Consider the following 20703-nt stretch of genomic DNA (forward strand, 5'->3'; position numbering starts at 1 on the left):
TCCCCTGACATTCATGTTATATTCTTCTAAAGAAGCTATTATTTTGTTGATTGATAGCTCATTAATAAGTATAATTACCATCTGCCATGTGGCATCTTAAATTATCCAGTAATTACATTTATATTAGTTTTCAATTTTGGAAGCTAAGCTCTTAAAAGAGACTCTTCTCCTTTATTCAAGTCAGGTAGAGTTCCTGGTAATTTTTCAAACAACTAGATTTGTATGTCCACTTTACTTTTTGTTACTGCCACATTGTAATAATAATGTAAAATTTAACAGTCCTTTCTATGAATGCTGTTATTTAATACTAAGTTTAATATATAAACTATGGTGCTTTTATGTTAAATTTTGCATATGATACGATTTTTGAAAAAGACAAAAATACCTAATATTTGGTTTTCTGGGCACTGTGGTTAAAAAATAAGGGTCAGCTGAAATCATCTGGATGTACTCTGAAAGAAAAAATGTAGCCTGGATTTCAAGGTAATATATGCAAGGAAGATTTGAGGAGTCTCAGTATTCACCCCAGTTTAAAGCTGTTTTGAAGGATAAAGGCACACACACCTTTATAAATATATATGTCTTTCAATTTTATTAAAGATATTCTCTTTTTTTCTCCTGCCAAAACTGTTTAAGGAAAATGCATATCTTTCCAGATACAAACAATTCCAGAATTCTCCTAAGGAATTAAAACAGTATTTTTTTTCCTTTTCATATGATTCTTTTTCACTTAATTTTCATTCACCCACATTTCCCTTCATGTCTTCTCTCTGTATTTTTATTTTAAACCACATATATTATATAAGACAAGAGCCTCTGATTTATTCCATTTGGGACCTGAGATTTGGATGTGGACAATTTTGCAGTATTTGTAAAAAGAATATAATAAAATTACCCATAAGCCGCAAATTCAATATATACATTTGCCGTCAGAATTCTAATAAACAGATCATTGAATTTCACAGCTGGAAGGGGCCTTGGAGAGCAGGGAGTCCACCCCCCACATATCGCAGGAGAAAAAAAAAGTGAAGCCAAGGAGTTTTAATTCACTGGCCAGTCACTCAACTAACTGCAAGAGAACAAGGAGCTAGACCTCAGACTCCCTGGGGCGTCACAGAAGCCAAGTCTTGTGCTTTTTTAATGTCACATGTTCTCTCATGACACAGACTTGCGGTACTGGTCTGTCATTCTTCACAAGGTGAAAATAGAGTTAACTGAGTTTGCTGTGTGCCTGAGAAACTGAAACATTCGTGAAAGCAAAACTGGGAACCTATGAAATTTCTTTATCAGGAGCTTTTCTCCAAGGCTGCCTTTTCTGTCTGTTCACATGTAAGGTGCCTAGGGCAACGTCCTCCACAGGCAGTAGCTATTAATCTCTGACAATTTTTTTTAAGAGGCAACAGTGCTAATTTTAGGTTACTATATAAAAAATAATTTCTTACTCAATTATCTAATCATCTTGGATATTCTCTTCAGACTTTGTTTTCACGTTTTGTCTAAAAGCACTTTTTCCATGCTCAGAGAAATCTGTGGATATTAAATTTGGTGTTTGAAATGCGCGCTTTGACAGACCTCAATTTAAGGGTGCTATGTATTTTTATGAAGGATAAAGAGCAGCTGATTATACTGACAGAAATCCCAGAGGCAGTGAACTCTGTTGATGGTAACTGACTATATAGTGGAGCAGGAAAAGCTCTAATTTCCTCCTTCCTTCAACCTCTGCTCTAACAATTACCAGTGAAGCCCTATCAAGAATATTTTGTTTGATGATCCAGCAAAGTATCTGGTAAAGGAGGAAAAGGGAAGAGCAGGGAACTTCCTGTGAGGGTGAGGGAAAGAGGTTCTGTGAGCTTTCCCTGCGTGATTAGAGCTTGGGAAGTTGATCTCTTTTCATGCTGTAGATGTGGCGTGCTGCAGTCACGCCTCCCGCTGCCAGCCCAGAACCAGGATCTTAATCAGTCACTATGAAAACTCATTAGCTCCACAGCAATGAGTCTTCCACTGCTGAAGCTTGGCGCTGTGCTTAGCACCATGGCAATGATATCAAACTGGATGTCCCAAACTCTCCCATCCTTGGTAGGACTGAACACCACGAGGCTATCAACGCCAGATACCTTAGTAAGTCACTCCGGTGGGTTTGGCCGTCTTGGGAAGTAAGTGCATTAAACCAGTGGGCTTTATTTTGTAAACTGCAAAGGCTGAGATTTTGCTTCTCTATTTACAGGTCTTCTTCAACAATACAATATTTATGTGGTAACTTTAGTCATGGATGTTCCTTTAGGAACACTTTAAAGTTACATCAAAGAATAAACGAACTGCCTGAGAAATTAGCTGTGAAAGGAAATACTAGATTCATCAAATTCTTAATGAAAAGCTTTAATTTATATTGTTCTGAGGTTTTGAAGAATTCTTTCTTTTAAAATATGTTTTGTTTCTTATTATTTTACTTCTTTTAACATCTGTAAAATCCCCATAATTTTTCCTACAGAATATGCTATAGGGTATATTCTAGCTAATCTAGTTTTACTATAGCAGGTTCTTCTTTGGAATTCAATTCCTGTGACTGAAATGCATTCAGTCAGAGAAACCAACCTCTTTTAAACATAAATGAATAATAAAAAAAAAAAAACTCAGCAATTTAAAGCATGACCAAAAAATCCTTTAAGAGAGCTAAGAATCACGAACAGAAAACTTACTTGATAAAATCATCTCCCTGTATTGTTTAATTTTTTCATAAACTCTTCTCCTGTCACAAGTCTAACTCTGTAGTCTTCATTCATCTACGATTAGTGGCTTTTTAACCCTTCCCACATTATAACAAATGTCTTTTCTCATGGTTTATTTGGCAATACTCTAAAATATTTCAAATAAAAATGAAAACTATTGGTTCTTCAAATAGAAGCTTACAAATTCAAATAGAAGGAATAACCTGGAAAAACAATTTCCCTGCTAGCAAATAATAAGTACAGAAACAATTAGTATTCAGAGCCCTTTACCTTTTTATGTTTATCTGTTTTTTACCATTGGACTGCTCCCACAGATCAGAAAAAGTCAGATACTTAAAAAAAAAAAAAGCAACTCTCCATTTTGAAGATATGTTTGCAGTTACTAATAATAATTACTCTATCAATCAATGTGTAATTAACTGAGTAGAGCCAGATCAAATTAATTACATAATTTGCCAGATTAACCTGGTGCTCAGGGCAACAGCAGAGCACATGTGAGGCACACTTTGACCTGCTTTTATATTTTTACCTCCATTGAACCACTTATGGTACCTCAGTGCCTCCATTATTGAGATTCCCCTCCTTCCCTGTATGATGTGTGTGGCAGGAGGGTGTAAAAGACATTTGTAGTTATAAAGAAACCATGACATGGCATCAATAAGCAATCACAAAACAAAGAAATTTACATTATTTAATATTTACTGAGCCAAATTTCCTCAATGTTCAAGTACCTGGTGATTTTTAACAACTTAGTTGTTGAATTAACTCTTTCAAGAAATGAACCTAGCTAAGCAATTCATGAAAAAGCTATGTTTCAAACTTGGTACCTTGGTTCTGATATGTATAATTTCTGTGTCTACAGATATTGGTTTGGTTATTTCCTGTTTCTTGTTGATGGAGGAGAATCAACTTTCCAAAATTATGCATGATTCTTTTAGAACTTCTTGCTCTCTTATGAGTTTAAAGTAAATCCATTTTCTTTAAATTAGTAATTTAAAGAAAATGGATTTCTTCTGATTAGTAATCTGTTGGTTGAAAAATATAAAATATTGGTATGGTCTACAAATGTTCTGACACGACTGAGTCACCTTTTGAGTGACAAAAAATAAATAAAGTTCAGAAAATTTTACACTATGTTATTCACTGGAATGGAGAAATCATGTTGCAAAAGTGTGTGAGGGTGAGTGAATGAGTGTGAGTGTGTGTGCGTGCATGTTTTACAGAAGTGCCAAATATTACAGAAGTAATTTCCCCACCTTAACTATTCAAGATAATTGCTCATATCTTAGGATTCCCATGGTGAGAAATCAATGAATCTAGTTCCTACATTAAAATCATTAAATGTTAATGCTGGAAAGGATCTTAGAAACTATCCAGGCCAGTTATTTTTACACTATTTTTTGGCAGCAGTGCCATTTCTTTTTTAGAATTAAATCTTATGTAATACATTCAGAATAAATATTTGTTGAATGAATCTTGAGGTGGAAATCCAATATATAAAACAGGTCATGGGTCAAATAATAAATTATTGGGGGGAGGCATTTACCGTGCCTCTATCATCTGTTCCCTCCCCACATAATCAACCCCTTTCCCTGGTCAAAATGCCTCCACAGAAACCTTAGAACTCTCAGGAGCTTAGCTGGAAATATGACTGATCTAATCCAACCTCCTCATTCTGCAAGTGGGAAGACTGACCCCAAATGTTTAAGTGACTAAAGAGATTTCCCCTCTCTGGTTAATGACAGAATCAAGGGTAGAAGCAAGTCACCTGACTGCAGTCCCGACCAGGGAAGTCACCTGACTGCAGTCCTGACCAGGGAAGTCATCTCACCCACCTTTGCTCTCCTTTGCCCTCCTGGTCCCTAGTGCCACACTAGGTTCTCTCTGTCCATCTCAGGTGGTTTCCTATGTCCCTGGACTCCACTTTCCTTAGATGGAAGGGCTGACAGTTCCCTTCCCAGTAAGTAGAGCTATGGTGTCCAGCCCTTCTCAACTCTCTCACTCTACATTCTCACTTTAGACAGTACGAATGGTATAAGCTTGAAAGTCTGTGCTTGCAAGTCTGTATACACCCCCCCAAAAATGAATGAATGAATAAATAATGTAGGTCTTAAAATTTGTTTTATGAGTGTTTGTGGGATGTGCGGATGGCAAAAAGTACAGATTTACACAAATATGAATATGGTCTTTCTTTAAAATGGTAGTTTCAAATAAACTTGAGAAAACAAAAATAAGAAATATAGGGTTTTAATCATTAAAGGCAATTAAATCTGTTTATGGCAGGTACCTCTGAAATAGGCAGTGTACGTTTGATTGTCTCAAAAGCTGAAACAGGTTTTTAAATTTCCAGGATATTTTTGTCAGTAAGTAGTTAAACACTGCTCCTTATTAGGGGAATAAACTCCCTCTGGCTTCTCTTAGAATCTTGAAACATCCCTTTATCCTCCTCTTTGGCCCTGTTCTCTCTCTCTCTCTCTCTTTCTTTCCTTCCCCTCCTAATCTATAACTGGGCCCATCTGCCTTCGGAGGAGCGGGTGTCTGCAGAGACAAAGCCTGGGCTCTGAGAAAGCTCAGGCTCCTTCTGGCATGTCTCTCTGATGCAGAGTAACTTCCCCCTGAGGCTGAGCTTCTGAGAAATCACGCACACTGTGGATTCCACACCAGGAAGAACCTGGAAAAGAATAATTAAATAAGCAGAGGACTTTTAGCAGACACCAGCTGTTCTCAATCAGCCCTGCCGCTGTGGTGGGAAGAGGCCTCCAAGGGACCTGTGGGCTTCGATGATTTGTTTTGCTACATTTTCAAATGTCTAGCCAGCTTCTCCTCATAAATAACTACTTCAATGACTTAGTCAGTTTTAAGTTTTGGATAATGAGTAGAATACTCTGATACAAACTCTCAATACTCTCTAAGTTTCTTAACTCACCAATTTTTTTTTTTTTTTAGTCCTGGATGAAGATATCTGACTTCTCTGTTTTGTACCACTGTTTTTCTTCCCCAAATTCTTAGGCAATGTCTATTTTGTGAAAGACCAACTAAACAAATTAAGGAAATGGATGAAAGAACAGAATGGTAAATCTTGAAAGTCACAGAGAATGTGATAATTGCCGTTTTAGAGTAGAACTGTGGTATGGGTAAGAGAGTAGATTTATTCTTAAGTACTTAAAGCAGAAGGAGAGCAAAAGGGGGAACATTACTAAGAGAGTTCAGAGCCAGTCCTTTAGCTTTCCACCGATGGAAGGGGCTGCCTATGAAGCAGGGAAATCCTTATCATGCAGAGTTCAAGCGGAAACACAAGGAGAATACATACGAGAAGTGTCACTGAGTGGAAAGACATAGGACCAGACATGACTTCTAAGTCCCTCCCAACTCTGAGTCATTATGATTTCCAGAATATGAGAAGTGATCAACCAACCTGAATTTGAGGGTGTCTTCGGTTTTGTGTTTAACTGTTTGTCGTCGTTTTTACAGTTGTTTTTCTTAGAGCCTTGAGGTTGCCTTGAGTGAAGAATATACATTTCTTATTTCAGTTCCAACTAGTCTCATAAGAAATAGGAGGAAAACTGCTATGCAGTGACATCTTTATTAACACATCCTCCAGAACACAGCTTCTTTTAGTGTGGTCTGTCAACATCTCTATCATTCCTGCCCTTCTTCTCTTCACAACTAAAGTCATTAGCATACTAAACCACATTTCATTCTCTGAGACCAAACCTATCCTCAGACAGATAATTTATAAGGACTTTTCACCAGGTATCTCCTCTAAATCATCAGGTATCTCCTACTGTAAATTGAATAGGTTTTAGTAAATGGATTTTTTCTGCTTTATTTTCCCCTACCTTGTACACCCCTTTCAGTAGCTTGACCCCTTATTCTTCTTTGCCTCAGTCTGTACTTTTATGAAATTCCCAGACATTCAGCATAAACATAAGACCTAGCAATGTTCAACCAGTTGATTCTGTCCTCTTCAAAGAATCAGAATTCTGTCCCTTTGCCTGTCCCTCCACTTGTGTCTCGCCAAGCCTTTACTGCTAATTATTCCTTTGGAGTCTCAACTCTTACTTGTTTCCACATTGTTTGGATAATGCCCTTGCTGGGTGCATCTCCTCTAAAGCGAAGTTTTTTCAACTATTGGTGAATGGACATAGGCCATCTATCTGCAATCTACCTGCAAAGGATGAACATAAAGAGCTCTGATCTGAACACTGGAGAAAATTGGTATAAGTCCCATATATAACATTTACTAAACGGGTGACTTCGGAAAACATTGCTTCAGTTCTTTGCGTTTCAGTTTCCTCGTAAATAAGATAATGTCTATTTCAAAGGGTAGTTGGTTCAAAAGAAGTGAGACTAATACAAGAGAAGGGGTTTTATAAAAAGAAAACCATGCTGAAATGCAAGATATTTTTTTAATTTTTATTTTTAACCTCAGTCTTCAGGATCTTTCTTTCCTGTTCAAAGCCCCTGACGTTCTGAGAGATTTCTCACACGGTAGCTTTGTTATTTATAAAGCATAGCTCTGTAATTAAATTGTAAGCAAAAAATCCAAACTTGAAATCCAATTGTTAAAATTATCACTTTAATTCTCCTATTTAGAGCATGCCTAAATATTTCATGAGTTTTGTAATATTAAAAACTGCTAAATAGTTCATTTAGTTCTTCTAATTAACACAAAAGGTTCAAAGAGAACTGCATCAGTAATCACTGTGATCAGCAATGCTTTGGATAGCAATAAACCATATGCACCCTCCAGGTCCAAGTAGTCAGCTTCACGGTAGTTCAGAAAATGCTATCAGAATTATCTTCATCATATATAAAAGGGAATTTCAGATAACTGGTAGTGCAGTATGGGGGTTAAACTTTCAAGCTCTGATATCAGACTGTGCAAGTGCAAATCTCAGCTCTGCTGATTACCTCCTTCAAGACCTTGAGCAAGTTCCTTACTGTCTCTAAGTCTCAGTTTCCTCACCTATAAAATGGGCAGAATAACATCACCTGGTTCATAGAGTTACTGTGATATTCAAAGGCAGTAATGTATGTGAACTGCCAACTAATGGCTAGAGCACCATAAATGTTTGCTATTACTATTATATGAGTTTTATTGACACCTAAGTAACTGCTCTTTTAAGTTAAAATGAGAGCAGATCTTTTCTCATTGGTATCCAAAATCCATCTAAATATTTCTTTCCACCTGAGGTCTTAGCTGGTTTTATTTTTATCCTCTTTTCAATGCCAATATGGGTGCCATTAAAGAGAACACTAGAGACGCTCATAAAGCTTCCTTTATTTTATCACTAAACCTGACACAGAAGTCTCTATCAAACCCACACAACTGTCAAGCACTAGCTTTTTTCTCTTTTGAGTTACCTTTTTCTTGCCAGAGAGGTAACTTGCTATAGTTGAGATCATTCAGACTAACTCTGTAGTAGATAAGGCCATGGCTCTTTTCAATAATTCTTACAAGAAGACAATTGAAAGTACAAACAAAACCGGAGTCTACTTTTATTAAGCTGACACTTCAGGAAGAATGCTAAATGAACGTCAAACCCTATTCACCTTTTCTGCTTCCCTCATTCCAGAGAGCAACTGACACCCTGCCCTGACATTATAAGCTCTTTACTAGTTAGCCAAACACCTGGCAAGCGAACATCAATATTAATGATGCCAGGTTTAATAATCAGTATTTGCACTGCTGTTAAAGATATTTTAATATTATAATTGGGTGGTCCCTGCTCCTTTATACAAAAGCTACATTTATTCTAGTGAGAAGCCTTAATTTCCTGACATATTTGAGATTTGTGTCCAATATCAGGAAAAGCCTAGTTGAAACTGTAGAGCCTATGTCGAGATATATTCGTTCCATACTGTTACTCAGCTTAAACCTTTAATTACATCATTGAAACTACTCTGCTAAGCTGTACCTATCTCTATTCTGTAGATGATCTCTTTGCATTTTTTCTTCTTTAGTATAAAAAGATTGTCCTTACGATCTTATCTGATTCCAACAATATATAATTCTAAGTACATTTTTCTGTCCCAATCATAGTCAGGCATAAATGCTAGAAAGAAGGAGTAAGGGGAATCAAAAGAAAGAAATGATAATGAATCCAATACCTCAGAAATAAAAGGCAGCATAGGACACTTCTATGAGCTATCTGAAAAAGGAGACTAAAAGATAGGTTTGGCACCATTTCCTTTTCATTACAGACTAAGGACAAGGACTGTGACGTCTTTTGGAATTTTGTGAGTTTATAATTTATAGCTTCCCCATGATTGTTGTTGGAATGCCTATAAGCACCCTACAGTAATTTTCTCTAAAGCCCTTGAAAGGAAAAAATCCGTGTGTTGGTTGATGGTATGTGATGAGCTAGGGCCTGGGAGAGAATAAGTAGGAGATTAAATCTGTTCTGCCGCAAATTACAAGACAGAAGATGCCACAGACTATGGCAGCTCTGTGGAGAGTGGTCAGGCTGGTTTAGTCCTTTTAAGAATCTGCTTCCTACCAGGCAAAGTGCTCCAGTCTAAAGGCAAACAGACCAGCCCAGTAACACTGGACATTGTGCAAAATAGTTCTCTGCTGGGCACCATTCACCACCATGTTCCTAGCCCCATCTCAGCCTTTCTTTCATCCTTCCTTGTTCCAGCCCCTCCAGCCTGAGTCATTAAAGACCTTCTTTTCTAGACAAAATTCATCTCCCTCTTCTCCTGATAACACAAGAAATATCTCCTTATCTGCTGATTCCCTGGAAACCATAGAGGGAAGGACAAAGACTGAAGAATTTCAGATCCCAGCTGCAGAAGTTAGTCAGAGCTTAGTTAGGAGGCCCACTGGTTTATCTGATATTTCCACAGGAAAAAGAAACTCAGATGCAAACTGGATGGTCTGTCTATGTAACACCTGTCAGGTAGGTTTTCCAATATCCATATGATTGACCTTTAAGAACGATTATCTGGATGTTCGGCATCATATTAATATGGCCATAGCACTGGAATTAAAAGCAAGATTCTACAGCTATACAGTCCAATAAGGAGGGCACTGTGGCTATTGGGCACTTGGGATGTGGCTGGTCCAAGTTGAGGTGTGCTATAAGTGTAAAATGTACACTCAATTTCAAAGAGTGTACAAAAAAGGAGAAAAAAGCAATGTAAAGTATTTCATGAATAATTTTTATGTTGAGTACATGCTGAAATGATAATATTTTGGATATACTGGGTTAAATAAAATATATTATTAAAAGTAATTTCACTTGTTTCTTTTTACTGTTTTAAACCTGTCTACTAGAAAATTTAAAATTATACACATGGCTCTCATTCTATTGGACAGTACCGCTCTGGCTTCATACATAGCTCTACTATATACAAACTGTGCATTCTTAGGCAAGTTAACTAATTTTCTCTTCTGTGAAATGGGAATAATAATTATTCCTACTTCTTAGCATCGTTCTTTGTACCCATGCAACAGCAAGTCAATGGATGTGAGTTATCCCGTGTAATAGGGTCTGACCTTGAGCAGGCAGCATTCTTCAGCCTCAGCAAACCCCAAAGAGAACTCAGTTGAGAGTCAAGCCACTGACACTCTCAGCACCTGGAATAATGAATGAGTGTCTCTCTGGGCTGTGCATTAAGACATCCACAACAGCTTCTGACTGCATAGTGAAGAATGCATGCTCAAAGCAGAGTTCTTCTGAAAAATAACTAGACAAAAAATAAGTTACTTATTTTTGTACTTGATAGAATGTACTTGATATGGCAGATAGGAAGTAGCCAATATATCCTGTAGCTGGATATGGACTAATTATTGAAAAAGACATATGAAAGACAGATAATACTACTAGAAAATACACATTAAGTGCCTAAAGAATAACACAGACAATCCTTCAGAAGAGGTTGAAACCATGAGGACTGAGTAAATTGAAGGTTTGTAAGAGAGGTATTCCAAGTAGGAGAACAAAATGAGTAACATACAAAGATGTAAAACAAGGTTGCACGCTTTCAGGACACAAAAAGACCAATTTGGTTGGAAAGAAGTTTCTTATAGGAAGATACAGAAAAACTAGAAACATAAATAGGAGGCAGACTGCAGGAGACCAGGAATGTCACTTTAAGGTAGGGTTCTAGGGAGTTTGGGTGACAAGTGCACAAAAGTAATTTGGGAAGCTCAGTTCGGTGGCCTATGCGAAAATACTATCTTTAACTCTTCTGAGACTCTATATCCTTTGCAAAACAATGCTGGTCTAATTATTTTTACCCTATGTTCTCATGTGATACCTTTCCAGCTTTATTAATAATTGACCCTTCAATACATGGGAAGCTCTCTGGGAGAGGACTTTGCTTCAGAATATCACACATGAGTAATAATCAGAAAAATACATACTACTAATTACCACTTACTGTTGAGGAAGACAAGCTAACAGAGCCTGTGTAGAAAGATTGTGATATGTGACAATCCAAAGTATTGAATATTTAGTGGATACTTTTAAAGCTGCATTAAATTGTCCAAATATGACAGAAAGCATTAGGAAGTGGTGTAGGATCAATAAATAGTTAATAATATGGAATCAAAAGAAAAAGAAAGTTTCTCCTTCTGAGCACTGAAAAGGAAGGTATAACTGAACGAAGCTGTGCTGCCTATGTGAATTATTTAATCTCTTTCTTTTTAACTTTAGAGAATAAAATCACAAACTTTAAATATCAAAAAATAACATGCTTTGCTTACAATTATACAAACCCACACTCTTTCTCTCTTTGTCTGTGTTTTCTGTGTTTTGTGCTATTGATTTCCTCAGACTCAGATTAGTCCCAAAGAAGGGTGGCAGGTATACAGCTCAGCACAGGATCCTGATGGACGATGCATTTGCACAGTGGTTGCTCCAGAACAAAACCTGTGCTCCCGGGATGCCAAAAGCAGGCAGCTTCGCCAGCTGCTGGAAAAGGTAGGTGTCCTCTGTCCCCTGTGAATATTTTTATTGAAATATACTATTGTTTGAAAAAGAAATTATGGGAAAGCAGGTAATGGTGAGGAGGGTTCTTCCAATTTTTGTACCCCTTCTCAAATAAATGCTTTCTCCTTCCTTTAAAGTAGTACCTCAAGATTCCTGCTCTGTTGTTCTACTTTTACTTTTCCCAATTTTGCCTTAAGACTGGTTTTCTGTCATATTTCTTAATATCTAGTCTATCTCTCCTTAAGAAGAAAATAGTATGAAATGTTATTTCAATGACAGAAATTCAGCCTCAACTTTCAGGATCACACTAGGCTCTTTGAGCTCATACTTTTCGATCTCATTAACAATCTTGCAGAGAAGTTAAAATAATGGCATACAATATGCAAGCTATCTGGACAGATAATGAATAATTCCAAGTATTTAACATCATTTTCTAAGTCATTCCTTTGAACATTAAGTTCTTCAATTTCATTCAATAGCATTCTCTCCATATAATTTACTTAAGCTGGATCCATAACAATCAAATAAAGAATGCCCTTGATTTATTCTCTTTCACAGATGAAAGTCATCTCATGAAAGGTTATTTATGTTTAGTTTAGGGAGGAAAAAAAAACAATGAATGGTTCTTTCAATTTTCCTCATTCACACTTCCACTGCGTTGGCCTCTGAATATAGTTGGACAGCTGGGGTGGCCAGAGTGATGGAAGGATGACAACATATTTGAATTTTAAATATCTTCAGGGATAATAAGATAAATTAGGTAGTATGTGTTTTTAGAGGATATCATGCTCAACAATTCACTCTGTGCAATATCCTTTCCATGACCATCTACACAATTATAGCACTGAATAGGAAGCTTTAACAGAAAATTAAGAGAAGCTAGAAAAATGAAAGCACTGAATTTGTTAATACAGACATCCCTAGTTTATGCAATTTTAAGTCTAGCTACAGTAATTCTCTTCCACTGCCATATAATTAAAATAACTTTCCTCAGTGTACATTACTTGGAAGTATAACGATGCCCTAAGATTTTAAGAAGACTTTTTTTTCATATTTTCATACAGAGATTAGTCTGCTTTTTCTGCCCTTACCCTTGGAGTCATCATCACCTATTTGCTCTCTCTTCTTAAGTCTCTTTTTTAAAAAGATCCAGTCTTCCCTGCTCCTTCAATATCTGTCCCCTAAACAAGAGCAAATGTAACTGTCATTCAAGTTAATGACTCCAGCTAATGTGCCTCTCAACTGTTAAAACTGTTCATGACATATGAACTACGATTATTCTTCTCTTCATAGATTTTCTTTATATCTATGAAAAAGTTCAAACATATAGTTTAATATTGTTTGGTTACTAGGGAAATTAATTATGTTGGTAAAAAGATTTAATCTTTTAAATCCAATTTTGCTTTTCTATTAACTTGTATTTCCTCTCAGATTACTAACTTTCTACTCCATCTTCTTTTCTATACAAAAATATCTTCTTTCTACATCAACTATGATGGGAAACATTTTCTTAGACTCGATAATCTTATTTCTGTTACTATTTTCAGTACAGCATTGCATACACACACCCACACATAGATTTGGACATTTCTTCAAAAATCAGCTGAAAAATTCAAATGAACTATGAATGTCAGAAAGTGGATATTATTCTCTTCATGTCCAGAGGGAAATGTATTCCAGAGCTATGATAAAACCAGGAATTAGTAAAGGATGAATAAGGTATGAAAAGTACAACTAAGGGGATTGATTGAAGCAATCATTTTATCATTTAAAATCAGTTTATATGACCATACCATCCAATAGGCAATTTGTTTACCGTTTTAACGAAATTCTAGAAAATCACACCTTTAAAAATGCAGCTGTATATCACAGGGAGATCAGCTCGGTGCACTCTGACCACCTAGAGGGGTGGGATAGGGAGGGTGGGAGGGAGACGCAAGAGGGAGAGATATGGGGATATATGTATATGTATAGCTGATTCACTTTGTTATACAGCAGCAACTAACACAACAATGTAAAGCAGTTATACTCCAATAAAGATGTTTTAAAAAAATGCATCAATACCTAAATGACAAAAAACAAAATTTATTAACAAAATCAAGGTCACCACAGGTTAGATTAATCAAATTCGCCATTTGGTAGTGTTATGGAAACAGAGGAATAATAAATCGTGTGTACTATTTAGAGTGGCCTGAAGGAAGTAAGTAGCACTGGTTTGCTGCACTGACCCAAAGAAAAAAACATCTGAAAGCAGCATTCCTTATGCAGACTGAGCCAGTCCCTTGCTGGCTTCCCTATAGTTTTACAAATATCCAAGGTACCAGATGGCAAATAGGAGCGTGACCGTTAAGCAGCCCATTTCATTATTAACTAAAGGATTGATTTATTCTACAGTAAGGGAATATTCTTATTGAGAATAATATTAATAACAATAGTTCCCATCTATTGTATTGTATCTGCTCCATTCAAACCTTATAGCAGAGGTTGTTGCCCTTCTAAGTTTACATAAAAGGAAACGTGTTTTTTGAGGCTAAAAAACTTATCAATGTCACTCAACCAGTAGACTGTAGAGCCATACCAGATCAACTTTGCATTTTCTCAACACTATGCCAGTGTCATTCAAAATGCCACTGGTGGTACCCACACTTATTTAACTGATGCTCTGTCAAATATTTTGAATAAGTATTTATACTACTGAATATTAGAAAAATTACAATTGGTTTCACAATACCTCAGGTCTTAGTGTACACAAACTAAAATTTTTCACTTAAAAAAAATGCTTGTCTGTTAGCTATGTAGCATCTCTGTACAGGCCCGCATTGTCTAGGTCAATATTTCCTAAACTGTGATTTTTGGAATAGGATGCTGATGACATCCTCCAATAAAATAATTTTAAGAAACACGGTACATGATACTTAACTCCTGAAGATTTCCATCACATGGTTTAATACTAAAGGTTCTGTGAAGACCTACAGTAAAGAAATCCCTGTTTATTTTTGTTAATCCCAACGCTATCCAAGCATACTGAACTGTAGGGCTTCTTTTTTCAAGTGGCCTCCACACTAATTATAAATGAGAGTGAAAATCTAAGTTAATTTGTGTTTAAGTTCAGAAAGGCCTCAGACGTTTTATTTATACAAAGAACCAAGGTAAATAAAGAGTTCAAAAAATTATCAGTGAAGAGTAACAATGAGCTTGCCACACTATGTAGACAGTCTACCCAGGGGCATGTGTAGACAGCTGAATAGCAGGACATCAGAGATAAGCAGACTAAAAGAGGAATGAGTCTCCTTCCCACAAGTGTAATCATGGGGATCCAATCTCAAGTATCACCAAGGAAACTGATTCTCAGTGGGTCTCCATAACCAGTGGGAAACTGAACAGTCCTAGGTACAGCCAGCAGGAAAAGCAAAAGGCAGCCCAGAACCATCCTCCCCAGTTAGACAGCTCCATCTCTAGCCATCACCCCAAATGTAGCTCTTATAATTATACATGATTCTGCTTGAAGGTCACAATCAAGTCTCAGCAAAAATTCTCTCAGTGCATTTTCACATAACACAAAGTTGAAAATTAAATTGACAGGGTAAGTTAGAGGCAAAATAAGAGAGGCTGTTTTAACTTTATCCAGGATATCTCACTTGCCTATCATTTTCTAATTGTATGGATTCTGCCTAAGTACACAGAATTCCTAGGAACATACTGGACATGCCAGAGATGCGTGTTTTCATAGACAAATGTCATATTTAAATGTGTAGATAGTTTCTTTAACACAAATGGCTTTTCTTTATTCATGCTTCACCATAATGGAGTTGAAAATTATTTTGAAAGCATTGCATTCATCCAAGATGCAGTTACCATGCTTTCAATGTTGCCTCAGTAATTCTGTGCTGCATCAAAGTTTTTTTTAAATGAAGCTTTCTGAATGTAGGAATGATAGTAAATTAAGAAATATTTGAGGGTCATGTAATACTATAGCCAAACCAGTAACAGGAGAAAGATACTTTCGTTAAAATATTAAAATACTTGTTACATATTACTACTGTTGGAAGCCTAAGATAATTTTACCCAATAAATATTTATTGAGCAATTATTCTGCGCCTAGTTCTGTGTAAGGTCTTGGGAATAAAAGGTATGAATAAGACACAGATTCTGAGTTTACAGAAGGGCAGCCACTTTTCTGCTTCCCATTCACACACATTACACAATTAGATTTAATATAAGCTAGACTGTAGTATGTCCCGAAAAGACAGGGTTTATAAAGGACAGGACTATGGATCAAGACAGCAGAAAAAGAAACAGAAAAATGTGACCTTCTCTGACAAAAAAAAAATAAAAAAATAAAAAATAAAACAAGTGGAGGAACTGAGGCAAGCCAAAGCAGCAGAATTCACTGCCTTTTCTGAATGTTCCAATGCTGAGGAATATATTGACAACGGGCTCTTTAAAGCTAGCTGGTCCACCAAGCTTTGTGACTTACCTGATGACAGAAATTGTCTCTGAACAAATCCCTTCCTTATTTGTAACTCACAAGGTTTTACAATGAAAATAACTTTATGTGTTACATAAATAATACTTGTTTATTTTAAAATACATGGAATAACACATAAAAATATATGAAATGAAGTAAAACTCATCTGAAATCCCATTTTTTGAGCCCATGCTTTCATGTATTCATTTATGCATATAAAATTTATATACAATATTTACCAGGGACCTCTTTCTACAATATTTATTTTGTTACTTCTCCTCTCACCCACACCTCACCACCCCCCACCAGAAAACTAATTTTAACCACCTAATATGTATTCTTCTAATCCTTCCATATCTTTCTCCATGTTTTTTGCTTATATACTCCTTTTTTTCCATATCTTTCTCCATGTTTTTTGCTTACATACTCCTTTTTTTTACATATGTGTGCTCAAGTGTGTGTGTGTACGTGTGAGACACAGTGAGAGAAAGAGAGAGGGAGGGAGAGAGGTGAATTTTATTTAGAATAAAAGGATTCAAATTATATAAAGATCTTTACATTTGCTTTTCTCACTTACTTTTCTCATGGATATTCCTCCATGTTAAGCAATATTTTTCAAAATGTATAAACGTAAGAATCACTTAGGGAATCTTGATAAAATGAAGAGCCTGCCTCAGTACCTCTGGGGTGGGCCCCAAGATTCTGCATTTCTGACAGGTTCACAGGTGATGCCAAGTTGTTGCTCTGTAGACAATACTGTGAGTACCAAAGTATAGAGCTCTATTGTATCCTTTAAATTAGCTTAGTCATATTCTATTCCTCACTCATTTAATAGCTCTCCTCCTATTAGAGGCTTTCACTTTGTTTTCCAGACTCTGCTGCCATAAGAATTAGTCTTTCTTTCCTCATTTCTACATGCTTTATAGGTCACCTATTTCCCACTTCTAAATAGCCTGGGGCTTAATGAACTTGGGATGGTACCATCACCTTAACATATGTTTATTGCCTATCTACCAAACACTTGATTCCGTGGCCATTTTCCAAGTCTCTTAAACAGTATGGTCTCTGAGTTAGGAGGTGTCCCAATGCTACCACCACTCGTCTTGCTCAGTTCAGCCTCACCCCTGGGAGTACTTCAGATGCAGCTTGAAGTAACTGTACTGGAATGAATGCATACTAGATCTGCTGGACACTTCACCACCATCCACAATTGCTAAGCATCCCAGACCTTGAGGAAGTCAGTCAGTACTTAAAGAAACAACTTAACATTTAATAGATTGAGCCATGATAAGCTTACTAAGCCCTGGAATGAATATTCTATCTTTTTAATTTATTTTTCTGATATATCAAATTCTTATTAATATTTAGTCATTTCTAATGCTAGAATGTCCATTTTATTATTTCCTGCCTAGGTACAGTTTTCTTTTGCTAAATTATTTGAATGTTTATCATGAAGAATTAGCCTTCTGAAAGTATGTCCTGTGGAAATGCAATTATGGATTTGGCACTTCCGGTTTTTAATGTTAATGTCATTTTTCCTACTTCAGTAGTGATTGTATATACCTGTAAACAGACAATAATGCCAATGTTCTTGTTTAACAGGTTCAAAACATGTCTCAGTCTATTGAAGTCTTAAACTTGAGAACTCAGAGAGATTTCCAATATGTTCTAAAAATGGAAACCCAAATGAAAGGGCTGAAGGTCAAGTTTCGGCAGATTGAAGATGACCGGAAGACACTAATGACCAAGCATTTTCAAGTAGGTTTGACTTCAGCAATCTTGTCAGTCCAAATGAGACACTGAGTATGATGGACAGCCACCATGGCACTCAGCTAGAAATACCTGTACATCGGCCCATATATGCAAGGTTCAAAATTCACTGGGGACATCAATAATCTCTCCACTGAAACTGACCATTAGCTGGTAGGAATGCATAGAAGACTTGTTATAAAAAGAGCCTTATCCTCCTAGAGCTAGGTGGAGATTCTGGATAGATTTAAAGGCATTTCAATATGTATGACAATGGTAAATCTAGGAAAATTAATAATTAAATTTATCAAAGATTTTCTGATGATTTTATGCCTTGCTAATATGAGGAGAAATACAGAGAATATGAATTATTAAAAGAGGCAATAATACCATTATTAACAGCACATAAACAAGGGCTGTTTCACAATTTGATACAAAAAAGTATTTATTTTATTTTGTTTATTTTTTAATTTATTTTTTTGGCTGCGTTGGGTCTTCGTTGCTGAGCGCGGGCTCTCTCTAGTTGCGGCGAGCGGGGGCTACTCTTCGATGCAGTGCGCAGTCTTCTCTTGTGGAGCATAGGCTCTAGGAGCACAGGCTTCAGTAGTTGTGGCACATGGGCTCAGTAGTTGTGGTGCACCGGCTTAGTTGCTCCGCGGCATGTGGGATTTTCCGAGACCATGGCTCGAACCCGTGTCCCCTGCATTGGCAGGCAGATTCTTAACCACTGCGCCACCAGGGAAGTCCCACAAAAAAGTATTTTTTTAGACTTTAAGCTGTTTATTGGTAATTATCTAGAAACACTGAAAATGGAGAAACAATGCTTTTAAGCATGCTATGTGGATTTTTATTAACTATGTATGACACTGTCACAGATTAAAATAAAATCTATGATAATGCCATTTGAACCTCTATTAAAAAGAAATAGTCTGCCTTACAAAGGCATAGCACATTGTTTATAAAACATACTGTGATTTTACGAGCATAATAGCCTCTGCTTTCCCTGTCAGTTAGGAAGTGAGATACACTGCTAATGGTGAGGGAGTGGGCCTGAATCCAACTTCTTGGTCAAACATTAGAAGTGCTTTTCATACAGAATTATGATTGGCAGGGAGCTAGTCAGGGACATGAAACAGGGTCTCTGCATGACACAGTTTAATATGGCCGAAATTAGCATGGTTTTGTAATTTTCTTCAGTGGTGCTCAGGAGCCTGAGTAGAAAGGTATCAAAAACAATCTTGCACTGAACCAGTTTTACAGTTTTCCCAGAAAGGTACAACAGGACAAGAGGGTAAGAAAGTTCAGGGTATTGACAAGAGAGGGGGCTAAAGTGATGAATCATGAGATTAAATTGAAGAGAGAAGTAAGCAAAGCCAGAAGGTTAAGAAATGATAACAAATTATAGCAAGGCCTAGAAGATAAAAATAAATTTAAAGATTATTGGAAATAAGAGAATGAGTAAACTAGAAGAATAGAGAAATTATGGGGGAATGGTAAACACAGAAGAGTATAAGGCTGAAAGGCAAATAAATTAATTTTAACCAACATTTATTGAGCACATACTGTGTACAAGGCAGTGTTGGGCCCTCTGCTGGGTATATACTGCATAATCTCTCTTCTTTGAAAGACAACTAACAAACAGGCAGGTAAAATCTGACAGTAAAAAGAGGCATAAACATCAAAATGGCACAAAGGGAAGAATTATTAATTTTTCTTAATTTTGTTTAGAGAAGTTCAGGGAAAGAGCTACAGGGCTTGGCAATATTCAAGAAAATGGTTTTGGACTACTGCCCACTTTCCTCCCCAGAAAATACTAAATTACAGAGGAGATCAAGAAAACCAAAAGATGTTCAATGTCTATTTTCAATATTCAGGGTTAGGGTGTAGACGATAGAGCAATACCGTGAGCCTGATGTGATGCTGAGGCTATCAACAAAGTAGGAATGATCAGCCGGTACTTATGGCACATAGGGAGCATTCCCAGAAAGGAAGGGGGACAGAAGGAGAGAAGCTCGGGGTTTCTGGCTCAGAGTGAAAATCATTCAAGTTCAGATGGACAATACAGAACTCTGTGACGCCAAGGGACAGCTTGCAAGTACCAGGGCTGGCAGAGTTGGTGACAAATGATGACGGGTGTGCATCTATGGGAACTTATGGGAGAAGAGAGGAGACAAAGAAACAAAAAGATACAAGGCTGAGAGGAAAAAAAAGAGAAAGTTGCCTATTCTATAAGTTTGCCTAGCAGAAGCCAAGCCACCAATAAGAAAACTTAATTTTTAGGCAGCACCATAGAACATGATGATTTTGATTTTCCTAGTTCATGTAATCCACGTGGATACTGAACTTATACGTATAAGTCAAACTCCAAATAGCAATAATGATAATAACATCATTTTCTTGAAGAATTACACATATTCAACACATAGTTCCAAGCACTTTAAATATACTATATATTAGTTAATCTAATCCTCACAACAATCCTATAAGGTAGACACTGTGTTTATTCCCATCATTCACATGAAGAAACTGATGTACAAAGAAATTACACAATTGGTCCAGGATCGTATATCTAATACGTATCAGAACTACAAAGTCCAGCTCCCGAGTTAAGCCTCCTAATACCAATGCTATACCGCCTCTCCAGGTAGACTCTAGCTCTCTGACTTAAATTTAATAATAATAATTAAATGCTCAATATATGTTTGTTGAATATATTTATTCACCAAGTCCGATCATGAGTCAGATTTTGCTCCAGCTGCTGAGGTGCCATATATGAGAAGAAGAAATGGAACATTCCAAAAGTAAGTTTAACATCGAA

The 20703-nt window shown here is 36.6% G+C and overlaps 1 protein-coding gene across 3 annotated transcripts in view; it reads left to right on the forward strand.

Annotated features, from left to right (window-relative positions):
• The first annotated feature begins 1989 nt into the window (after positions 1 to 1989).
• Positions 1990 to 20703, forward strand: part of OLFM3 (olfactomedin 3) — a 52345-nt gene continuing 33631 nt past the window's right edge. The window contains exons 1-5 of one of the 3 annotated variants that reach the window (XM_060142445.1): positions 1990 to 2135; positions 3842 to 3861; positions 7018 to 7024; positions 11524 to 11659; positions 17739 to 17894. In XM_060142445.1, coding sequence (XP_059998428.1) covers positions 1990 to 2135; positions 3842 to 3861; positions 7018 to 7024; positions 11524 to 11659; positions 17739 to 17894 — 465 coding nt within the window. Of the gene's footprint in view, positions 2154 to 3841; positions 3862 to 4666; positions 4691 to 7017; positions 7025 to 11512; positions 11660 to 17738; positions 17895 to 20703 lie in introns of all 3 variants that reach the window. The other 2 variants (XM_060142443.1, XM_060142444.1) reach the window with 2 other exon arrangements.

This window comes from Lagenorhynchus albirostris, chromosome 2 (genome assembly GCF_949774975.1).
Source record: "Lagenorhynchus albirostris chromosome 2, mLagAlb1.1, whole genome shotgun sequence".
In the NCBI taxonomy this organism is placed as follows: domain Eukaryota; kingdom Metazoa; phylum Chordata; class Mammalia; order Artiodactyla; family Delphinidae; genus Lagenorhynchus; species Lagenorhynchus albirostris.